Source organism: Mus caroli, chromosome 11 (genome assembly GCF_900094665.2).
Source record: "Mus caroli chromosome 11, CAROLI_EIJ_v1.1, whole genome shotgun sequence".
Taxonomy (NCBI): domain Eukaryota; kingdom Metazoa; phylum Chordata; class Mammalia; order Rodentia; family Muridae; genus Mus; species Mus caroli.
In genome coordinates this window covers 104,508,492-104,520,962 of record NC_034580.1, presented here as the reverse complement: position 1 = coordinate 104,520,962, position 12,471 = coordinate 104,508,492, and the positions used below count along the sequence as shown (strand labels likewise).

The following is a 12,471-nucleotide window of genomic DNA, read 5'->3' as shown; positions in this document are numbered from 1 at the left end:
CTACCAGGGACTAAACCACCAACCAAAGAGTACACATGGAGAGACCCATAGCTCCAGCTGCATATGTAGCAGAGGATGACCTTATCTGGCATCAATGGGAGGAGGGGTCCTTGGTCCTGTGGAAATCTAAATCTGATGCTAGGGCAGTGAGGTAGGAGTGGGTGGGTGGGTGGGGGTAGAGGGGATTGGATAAGGAATCTGAGGATGGGAAACCAGAAAGGGAATAACACTTGAAATGTAAATAAGTAAAATAACTAAAAACAAAAAAGACAGTGAGTTAAGAGTAAGAAGCTCTAGTTTGCTAGTTCTGTGCCCTTGGGCAAGAAGAATCCCATATTTCTTATCTATGAACTGAAATGATAGAAATTTGGTCATCTCTAGCTGCCCTAACCTGACTATATCATTATTAGACACTTAAGACATCAGCTACGACTAAGACCTTTGTGTGTGGTGGAAGAACCTATGGTTCAATGACCTCTGGTTCCTTGGTGAACTGTTTTGGCACTACAGGGACATCCCATTCTAATCTGTATTTAAATTGTCTCCAGCATTTAATTAACTCTTTTTCAAGAACAATTTTAATATTTCCAAAGAAACCCATTAAGTAAAATGAGAACAAAGAATATAATTTTAAAGCAGTCATTATTAGTTGATATAAGGTTGTTAATTCAAAAGGACGATTTTATACATTATTATTTAGAAGGTTTCTCTTTAAATGAATATTCTTTATCTAAAAGTGGACCACATATCATAGCATGTGGTTTCCATGGTAACTAACCCATTTAAAAAATATGCAGAAAACTACAGATACTCTGTATAATTTTTCTAGGAAAGGATCATTATAAATTACCTTGTTTCAGCTTGAATTTTTGTTTTTTAAACTTCCTTTTTCCATAATGAATATTAAGATGACTTATTTATAATGGTTTACTTACCAGTATATTTGTACTTTATAACGTGAACAATTTTAGATTTATAATGGGAAAAGAAACCTAGAAATCTTTTTAAAAGGTTTGTCTTTACTTGAAGTGACTTATACTCTTGCCACATTAAATTCATACTAATAGATATACATTTTAATTTATAGAACACACAAATAACAAGTACATCATTAATATCACTGTAAAAGAAACCACTGTTGGATACAAATAAAATAAGATCTTCCCATCAGTGTATCTATGGCAAAATATAAGGAGGATTTTTTTTCACCACTTCCATCTGGAAAAATCTTTATGATCCAGGATAGTATTAGAAAAATATAGTATTTCCCCCACTGGCTTTTTTAAAAAAAATGTATTAGTTAGGGAAAGCTCTACTTACACATTAAATGTATAGAGGAATATAGCAGTTAGTGACAAACCCTAACTAAAGAAAGCAGACCATGATAATGTGTGGTTTTAATAGTTATCTTCCCTAAAAGTCATGTTTCCTTTTGCAAAGAAAAGAGAAATATAAAAAGTCTTTCCAACCAGCTGTCTACTGCCTGGAAAAAACTTGTTGCACTGAAGCAAAATCTTTTTACCACTTAAAACACGAATTCTCCTCTGCTCTCCCTATAATACAAATAGGGAGAGAGTTGTTCCTGTATGTGAGGAACAACTGTCCAAGTGTGGTGTGTACACAGCTGGAGCAGCAGGCAGCCCCTGCAGTGTGACTGTCACCAGAGGAGGAGGTGAAGAGCGGGCAGGGCGAGTGTTCAGCAGCTGCCTCTCATAGTGTGGGTTTTCTAGGCAATGAGTCTGGTGTGAGCAAAAGAACTAAGACCTTCCTCCTAAAGAATACAGGAACGGCATTAATAGATACTGCTGATGAACCACTATTTCAGTCATTAGTACACATACAAATGTCTTTATTCCTCCTTAAGAATACAGGAANGNCATTAATAGATACTGCTGATGAACCACTATTTTAGTCATTTTAGTACACATACAAATGTCTTTATTCCTCACACAGATGACCATTTGATTTATTGTGTAATACTTTTCCACAGTCAGGTCAGAGAACAGAATGTAATGGAAGGTAGAAAGCATTTGGAAATTAGCTAAATTCTGAACATATTACAGACCGTGCCAGGTTTGTTACTTCGATATATTTTATTAGAATTCAGGCCCAACAATAAAATAACATCATTAGAATTTGGTAAATGGGTTACTCAAAGTGTTTTTTCATATGATATATAATGACTTAAAACTTATATATCTCATAGTAGCTTTGTTTTCTGGTTTGAAAAAATATATATTCTCAATAAATTATAATGAAATGTGGGCTCATTAATATAACGTATGCTACTTACATTTTGTGTAAATGCTCAAAGATTCTAATGTTCCTGCACCTGATATTGGAAAATGCCTAATTTACAGAAAACACCACCAGTTTTATGCCAACATATTTTGTACTCAGTCCCATATCATAAATTTATACCAAAATGAGAGTTAGGGAGAAAAGTGATAGCTTCTCTCATTGTGAATAGAATCATATATTCATCACCTTCCCCTTTTTCCTGTGGCTTCTAGCGAGCTCCCAGGTGAGCCTCACGTTTGACCACAGAAGTTTTACAAGTCTAGATTTCCTAATGTGACCTAACATCATCTCTGCTTTAACAATTATTTTGATCATAAAGTATGACTTTGTTATAAAATGTTTCTATTAACAATTTTGAAAGTAGTATATATATTTTAAAAAGTCAAAAAACTTTTGATAGACAAATGCTAAGTCCAGAGACTGTCAATAAGTAGACACACTAATAAGGTCCAGATTACACATATTGTGCAATTAGCCCTTTAAAAATTTTAAAGAGTTATATTAATGCTTAATTCATTGCAGTACACATATCCAAATTATCAATGGGAATTTATAACTTGTGCTCATGAATGCAAATTAATAGAAAATGTAATGCTGTTAAAATACAATTTTTAAAAGTTTTAAAAATAAGTACCTTCCAAGGAAAGTTTTTAAAGTAGAGGTCTATAATCCTACATTTTATAATACGTCTATAATAGGCAGAACTTCTAAATGTGAATCAATAAAGCAAAATTAAGGTGATTTACCTACTCACTACACAAAAGTTGTTTTATCATGATTAGAATCATGACTGTTCACTTAAGAAATTAATAGCCTTCAGTATGCCAATGCCATGCGAAATCCATAGTGCACATAGAAGTAATACGTTTGACATACTGTTAGACATTGCTAATAAGTTTCTCCAAGGACACTGTCCTGAGGGGGCTCACAGTGCTCGCCAGTTGCCCTATCTTATTGATCTATCTATCCTGCAACAGGTCACATGGACCTTCTAAGGTGGTACCACTACCTCTGGGGTGGTCACAAAGGCACCATAAAACTGTCCTTTGGTGTTCATATAAACCTCCCGTTGAGGCCAAGCAGATACAAGATTGAGAAATCTCTGAAAGGGTCATCATCCTAAATGGACAACCAACAACCACAGGTCAATAAAACTTAGGATTTGTTTCTCTTCCAGGCCGACATTATGAACTCACTATGTGCTAATACTAAGCAAAGTAACAATTGCATATAGAACCGCCATGCTAAGCGAAGCTTTGTAAGATGATATTTATAAATTTTCTTTATATTAAAATATGATTCAGTCAATTAAACTGCTCTCCAATTTAAGTAAGAGAATGTTGGTTAATGAAAAATATTTGAATAAGTCATGGTGTTCATTTCCACCAATCTGGATGTTTTTTTCTAAAACATGATCTTAGACAAATCCAGACTGAACATGTTAAACAAGGGTGACAAAATTTGATGTACATTTTAGCAAGCATAATTATCACATAATAATATATTCTGTTGCTAAAAAGTATGAAACATGACACATACAGATAGAATAATGAACTAATAAGATGAGGGTGGGGACCAACTGTCCTTAAATGTATTACAAGTGATATCCTTATTATAGAAAGGGGGAATCACTAGGGGAATTTTTAATTTGTTACAATTATAATCATATTCACTAAGAGGATGTTCCTAATTGGCAAGTCTTACATAGAGAAGGACAGCTAAATAGTAACCATTGTCTTTCAGTATATACTATACTCTGTAATTGGAAGAAGCTGCAATGATTAATTTTTATATTATCTTCATTCTCAGGATCTGATGGAAGAGAGCGGCAAACAAAGCCATGTTATCCAAAACAGACACTGCAGTAGTGTTCTGCCAGCTAGGGACTGTACAAAATGGCCTCCAATGCTAAACTGGATGAACCAAATATCAGCTGAAAATCAAATCTCTCTGGAAATAAAAAAATTCAACAATCTAATATTTTAAATATATGTGTTTTTCTACATCAAATACCATGGTGAGTTTTTTATTTTCTATTTTGAAAAACATCAAGCCATTTTGTGTATTTTAAATTTGTGAATGGAATTCAATAACTCCAAGACATCATACATTAAAATTTTAGGCCACAATCATAAAAAAGACATAATATAAAAATTAAGGAGCTACCTGTAGGATACTGAGCTAATACCTTCAGATAAGCACCATAAACACACATTTTTAGTGTTTTGGTAGACATAAGATTTTTCTAAAATGTAGTTGTTAATAAAAGGTCTTTAAAATTTTATTCTCTGAACACAACTAGGTAACAATGTGTACCAAATTCTTCTCATTTTGCTTAGGAATGAATTGACTCCGAGCTTGCATGGCTTACTGCATTCCCATGACAGCAATCTCAATTAGTAAAACGCTTAAGAAAATCACAAAATATGTGAAATCTCCTAAACCAAAGCATCGAAAACGGTCAGAGTCTTCCCAGTGAATACTTTGATGAGCATAAACCCAGTTAACAGCCATATTGCATCATTCCTATGGTTGAATTACACATAATAGTTCTGAAATTTCCCTTTTGTTATGATCAGATGAACCGCGCCCTACATGGCAGATACTGCATATGCAAAATAAGAAAGATTTCCTATAAATTTGGCACCTAGTGTGTCAGCTTTCCACCACAACACCAAAATAGTCAGCACTTAAGCAAACTAATGGGTTTTATTGTATCTATTATGCGTTTTTTTCCATGCAAACAGATCCTATACTGACCCAGACCTCATGTCCCTTATCATGGGAGGACAATGGTAAGGTTAACATTATGTCTGAAGGAGAACATAAGTTTGAAAATAGTCTTTAAAAAAATCAAAAACAACAGCATATATTTTCTAAAGATTCTAATGAGGTTAAGAGCAAAAGTATAATGAACGTTGTTAGAAGCCACATGATTATTCTTGGACCATGCGTATTATAATAATCACCTGTTAGTAAGCACATAACCATAAAGCAATCAAAATATACGTTCCCTAAAAATGTATATTATTGACAGAAAAGCTGATCAAGTCTACTCCTATTGTACTAATTACTCTCTGAAATAAGACAAACCAAGGTCAAATGAAAAATACCCAACTCCCATTCTTTGCCTTACCGCCAGCTGCTCTCCACTCAAAAAATTAACATCTTCTTTAATTAGAAATGTTTTGATGTTTAGGTAATTACATAATTGCTTAAACACATACCAAACCAGAAGATTTCTTTTGCTATTTGGAAATTCTCTTATTTTAGAAGGAAGGATAACCAGGGTTACTTCTAGTGTGGTTAGCATGCTTGGATTTCAGTGGCAAAAGAGGTCTTTAGACCTACTAGATGATATGGTTTTATTAGAAAAGAAAATTATCTTTTTATTGTTGTCAATTGCTCTTACATTTTTCTTTAATAAAATTTCACAGCAATCTGCTCAAGAGGATATACTAAAGGCCCTTGATTATATACCCTAAAGAATGTATTGTACCACAAAGATACATACCCAATAAGATTTTTTTCATCTGAAATTTATAAAGATAATTTTCCATGCTGACAGTGCACATTTCATCCATAAGTTTGAAGAGTCAAATGCTACCACAGCTGGGGGTTATTCTGCCAAATGGCTTCCAACAGGGACTACAGAGATGGAGACTAGGAGGCGTGTGTGTGTGTGTGTGTGTGTGTGTGTGTGCAGAAAAAGCAACAGACCTGATGGGAAAGAGCACTTCTCTGGAGTCATTTTTATCAATTATCATCCAAGTAAGGTAATCAAACATAGAGTCTCATGGAGAAAAGCAACAATAGGCAGGAGAAGCAAATATTAAAGCAGTTACTTGATTGCCTTCAGAGATTAAAACAAAAAGCCAGGGGTGAGGCTAATATATTTCTTAGGGATTTTCTAAGGCTGAGGGGAGGGGTAAGGGGCATACCTTTAAAAGAAATCATGAAAGGAACTGAGACAAGATTATAAGAAAAAGGGACCAAGTTATAGCGCGCCATGGGATTTTTAATCTGGCTACCTGTGGTTTCTGTAGTTAAAGCCTTATTCATCCTCCAAACAGGGGGTGGGGCAGGGGGAGAAAACAAAAAAAAAAATCACATTTATATGTCAGTTTTGCAAATGATCAAACAGCGTGCATCAAGAAGAATAAGAAAACATGAAACGCTGATGACTTTTTAAGATAGACACCCGTTTTAGCAAATATTATTGATAATTACCTGTGCATCTCGTTTCTTGGACTCTTGAATTTGATTTTCGTGCTCCATATTGGCAGCGCGAAGCTGTTTCTCCAGGTTTTCAATTTCCCGATCATGGTCTCGGACTAGGCTATCCTTCTCTGCGCTATGCTGCTGTAATAGGTGCGTCTTCTCCTGTTCATGCTCCAGCTTCAGCTCTACTATCTGATTGGACAATGAGGAGGACAGTTCATCAACAGAACATCCTTGTCGTCATGACAACTCATGTACAGCTTAATTTTCCTCTAATTTGTCCAAGTTGAAAATTTTATTTTTGCGTCATTATTACCTCACCCTTAAAATACATTCATTTGATGGGGAGCATTTTATCTAAAACCCCTAATATTCAATATGCTTGGCATATTCAGGAAATCCTTTGCAATCTGTTGACACTAATGTCAGAACATTGAAAAAAATTATGTTGAATACTAGGTATTTCCTCCCCAAGAACTGGGCATTACTGATCAGCAATGGCTGTAAACGGTTAATAGTCAGTATGCCTTGCTTTCTGCTTGAATATAAACATGTAAAAAGCAACAATTAAGTCGATCAGTTCCCTTTATGATTTCCCAATAAAAGATCTGAGCTAAATACGCTTCTGGATTATTGTATATACAGTTGTCTTTTAAAAATGAAATGATAAATTTCAACGCTCTATTATCTCGTTGTCAGCTACGGCACACCAACATAAACAGATGTTATGTCTTCCAGAAGGGCACCTGCTGTGCCGCAAGCCTGCGCCATGATTTCATAAAAAGCATTCTATTCTCAGGATCCTTTCCCAGTCCACTCCACACTGGAGACTGTGACCTTGGCCAGTCTTAGCCTCTCCCTGCTAGACTGAATGGCAGCCTGAGACCAAGGGCCTGGTTGCCGCAGCTTTGATACTAATCCTCCCAGACTGTGCACAATGGCACCCTACCTGGCCTGCAAACTATAGCCAGCCAGGCTGTCTTTGAAGCAGGTGATGAATAGGGGACTGCAGGAAGCCAGCTTCCCCAGTGAACTCCAGGCCACACAGCTGCTAAGAACAGTCACTTGGATTTTTCTTCAGTTTTGGTGGATTTCAGGGTGTGTGTGTGGGGGTGCTGTTATTTAGAATATGTTGTGTTATTTTCAGCGTGAGAATTCATCTTCAAAAAAGCTAACAGTAGGAGTCTGCTCCAAATCGATCTTGTTTCCTGCAATGAATCACCAGACTACCTTATCTTAAAGCTATAGCAGTCATTTCTCCAGGAATGCACACAACACTAAATCTCAGAAGTCATTTTTTCTATGAATTTTAAAGTTTTAATTCCCTAATTGCAAATAAGAATAAAAAAAATTAAGTTTGCTTTTAGATTAGAACATCTGTTTTAAAATATTTTTTATTGTGACTTTAGAGTTGGGAAACCAATAATAAATTTATAATTGTTCATAAATGTGTTATATTATTTAAAATAAATGTATGCTAATTCTTGAACCTACACACTTATGATTATGTTACAACGTACATAAATAATATAGAAAACATGTTTTGCATCAATTTACTTAAAATTTGGATGTTTGTCCATATATTATTTCAATGTATTAGTAGAGAGAAAAAAAATAGTACACATTTATAGTATATTCTAAGTATACCAAGTAGTAAAGGAAAAAGGTTTTCATTATCTAAAATAAATGCATATGTGTTATTCTGTGATTTATACAACTACAATATTAATCCCGAAGAAGAGGGAAATAAAGTGTGCGTTATAAGAGCAGGTTTTCAGCAGCTAACTGTATTAATGATTGAACTAGAAAATCTTTAGTTCTTAGATGCATTATTATTTCTACTCAGTGTTATAGTATCAATTATCACTATAGTAAAATTTAAAATGTTAATCAAAATTCTCTAAACATGTTTTACAATGAAGAGAAGTAGAGGGAGGCATAGAACATTCTACTGGGGTCTTTGAAAACTTTAAAAAATTTGGAAAAATAGGTATGACTCAAAATTGATAGGAAGCAAAATAAGTAACCAAATAACCTGAAACTACAATGGAAGAATTATAGAATATTTCCCTTGAAAGGACATATGCCAAGAAATAGGGATGAGGCCCCTAGTAATGAATGATGCCCAACTGTTTATCCTCCCTTGATTTTACAAGTTTCATACATAAATATAATGTATTGTGATTATGTTCACCCCACTACTCAGGTATGCTCCAATCCCTTCCTTCTGAACCCTGTCTTCTTCTCACCTAGTCCCCCAGTGGTTGCATTAGAGAAAATGACATCATTTCCTTCAGCAACCATTTGCAGTCAATTAGCTTCCCAAGAAGTACAGGGTTCCATGAGTACCTCCTCTATTCACAATGGAAAGTTGGAGGGCCAGTCTTGAGCATGCAGGTTGCTGTGTGTGTGTGTGTGTGTGTGTGTGTGTGTGTGTGTGCGCGCGCGCGCGCGCATGCGCGCACATGTACATGTTTGCAATGACTAGATGTGAGGCCTGTTCCATGAGCAAGAATATACATACCTTATACTACAAATCAAGCCAGAAGCCTATAGTTGTTGAGGGCATGAGCCCTAGGAAGCAACACACCACTATTGAACATGCAGTCAGACTGCCGTCTAAATATTTATAACCATAGACTGATGCAGCTTTTAGCCTGAAGCAGAGAGGATCGGATATTTTGTTTGTTTTTTTGTTTGTTTTCTTGTAGAGGGTGACGATTGAATCAGATATTTATAAGCCATCAGAGCTCTGAAAATAGTAACTTAAGAACATTCAGTCTTGAATATGACAGTGGTGTCATCCCTACATTCTGACCCCAAAGGCCTGAGGCAGAAGAGAGGCTGAAAAGAAGTCAGGAGGCCAAGGATGGAGATGATTTCCATGGAACACTACCATCTCAGGATGACATTGTTGAACTCTTCTACAATCTAGTGACAGTTTGTTCCCACATTACCTCAGCATCTTTCTAACCCCAGTAACCAAAAGTGTTTGATAGCCTATCCAATTATTCTGTATTAGTCAAATGTGTTTCATCATTTTAAAAAACAAATAAGAAAAGAGTTACAGGAATTTCAATTGTAAAAGTAGATGTTGATGAATTGTTAGTTTAATATTTTCCCAGTGAGTCTTCTTAAGGAATAAATATCTAGCTTAGTGAATCCTGATAAATGCAAGAGCTGAGGACTGTCTGCTCACTTACAGATTATGCAGCTTACTTCTAAATGTTCTAAGCCTCTTCTGGATTCAGCCTAGGCTTCTTCACTGTCAGATTTTCCTGTCTTTTCCAGGTAAATGGCAGAGTCCACAGGAAAAAAAAAACCGAAATATTCTGAAGATGATATTCACAATCACGAAGTACATCACTGGGGTGGTACTGTGTTAGAAATCAAAGCTTTGCTAGACCCTGGTCCTTCCATATCAACTGAATATAGCCAAGTCCCAGGGCAATGAGAAACACTGAGAGCTATGTATGATCCTTATGAGTGTATGTTAATCTCTACATACACGTACCACATTAGCCACCCTTACATGCAAAAGACCAAGAGGAAGACAGTGTAGAAATGCAACCTATCATCTGAGGATGACCATGAGGCTCCAGGATTCAAGATTTTCTACAAGAAAAAGAACCATCCATGAAATCTGTCGAACCTCAGTTCATTTTAGCTAGAAAAGTTCTGTTTCAAAATATAATATGACATGATAACTGTTCCTGGAGATTGTGGAGGGCTTGGCAGCATATTCTTTTTCCTCTCAGTCAATTGTTAATACCAAAGAAAAGAAGTAAATTCTGAAGGATCTGCTGTTCAAGATGGATTGCAAGCCAGAGGCTGGAAGCAAGTCCGTCTTTGTGACTAGGCAGAGCAGTCGCTCACACAGTTAACACTCACCACTTTCTCCCAGTGTTGATGAATGAAGCGCCATGCATGCTATCTGAGTAGACAGTGCTCTACAACTGAGCCCCACCCTAGATTCTCACTGAACACTTGAAAATACTTGCAAGCCCAGGGCTGATGATTAACAAAAATAGTCCTGCATATTAAAGCTTGATGAAAACAGCTATAATTTCTCTATGCCAGATATCAATGGAAACTCAGGAAGCATTTCTTGTTTTAATAATGCTCAACTCAAGTGTGAATGATAAGCATCTTAGTTAAGAATTCACCTTTATAGGTGGAGTTCAATTTTGGGATTGAACCACACCTTAACTTTATAGTTCTATTAATTTTACATCTGTCTGTCTGACACGCACTCAGTTCTAGATAAAGTGTAGACTGCCTTAATCAAACATATCACTGCTGTTGGAGCAATATTAACTAGCATACATCAAGTTTGTCACTAACTGGGAAAAGCAGTCTCGTCAAAGTTGAAAAACTCCTCCTTGACCTGCAATACTTCATAATCATCCATCATTTTAAATTGAACAATGTGGGATCAGAAACAAAAGTATAGGACAGAGACAGGTGGATCCAGTTTTCACTGGCCAGTCATGAAGGGCTAATAAGTGAGCTGCAGAACCGTGAGAGACCCTATATTAAAGGAGGAACAACACCCGAGATTGACTTCTGACTTTCACATGCGTACACACATATGTGCATGTGTCTACACACACAAACACACACACAAACAGAAGTAGATGGAACAATGCTAATTCAGTTTTCTCAGCACCAAACTGACCTGTCCATCTGTGAAGTCTGTGCCCATCTATAGTTTGAGTGGTGGCTAGGGCAGATCTGCTGCTGCCAAAGTGACAATCACTGGTTCCACCCACTCTCTTCCAATATAAAAATGTCACTCTCACAAGTGAGCCCTCACTGTCTGCACATCATTTTTCACTCCTTTGGATTACTCTCACTTCTAAGTATGTTTGGAATCTATTTCATTTTTGAAGTCTTTCCCTTCACCCTAGAAGACCTGTAGCTATCACCTCATTTCTCTGTTCTACTTGTGTTTCCCCCAAAGGACTGCTCATACTCTGTTCTCTCTCCCCCATACTATCCAGGCTTTGCTCCCACATTCAACTAGAACTTGACTAGTTGGCTAAAGATCTGCTTGACAAATTTAATAGGTCTCAGTTTCTACCTAATGGCCCTCTTGGCAAGGCCTGAAACAAAAGGCTACTCACATCTCCCTTCCTTGAGGAAACCCTTGAGTGAACCTTATACAACCACACCCTAGTTCTTTTACTTCACAGGCTGCTCCTTCTAAGTCTCTTCGGTTGCTGTGTCTACCCCTTTCTAATCTCTAACTGTTTTCATGATCTTGGGTTCAACCTTGGGGCTTCCTGTCTGTATACTCCTATTTCAGCATCTGGCACAACGGTTCCTCCAGTTGCTTAGTAGGAACAATCTTGTTCCATCTACATTCCACAAGCACTGAGAAACCCTGCTGTCCTGGATCCCCATGACCACTTGTCATTGCCTCCCATTTCCACCACAGTCCCAGCAATGGTGGTTATGTTGGCTAGTTACTATGTTAATTTGATTCAAGCTAGAGTCATTCAGGAAGAAAACATCAGTTGATAAAATGTTCCTATCAGATTAAGTTATAGGATATTTTCTTGGTTAGTGATTGATGTGCAAGACCCAGTCTATTGTAGGTGGTATTAAACCTGAGTAGGAGGTATAAGAAAGCAGGCTGAGCAAGCCATGAGAGGCAAGCCAGAAAGCAGCACCCTCCACAGCCTCTGCATCAGTTCCTGTTCCAGGTTTCTGTTCTGTTTGACTTCTTGTCTTACCTTTCCTTAATGATAGACTATGGTGTAGAACTCTAAGATGAAATAAATTCTTTCCTCCTCAGGCTGTTTTTAGTCATGGTGTTTAATCACAGCAATAGAATCCCTAAGACAGCAGTCTCTCTCTCTCTCTCTCTCTCTCTCTCTCTCTCTCTCTCTCTCTCTCTCTCTCTCTCGATATTTTCTTTATTTACATTTCAAATGTTATCCCCTT

The 12,471-nt window shown here is 36.7% G+C and overlaps 1 protein-coding gene across 1 annotated transcript in view; it reads right to left on the bottom strand.

The window, feature by feature from the left end:
• Positions 1 to 12,471, bottom strand: part of Cep112 (centrosomal protein 112) — a 370,253-nt gene that overhangs the window by 232,813 nt on the left and 124,969 nt on the right. The window contains exon 16 of the mRNA XM_029484236.1: positions 6,532 to 6,714. Within this exon, the coding sequence (XP_029340096.1) occupies positions 6,532 to 6,714 (183 nt within the window). The remainder of the gene's footprint in view (positions 1 to 6,531; positions 6,715 to 12,471) is intronic.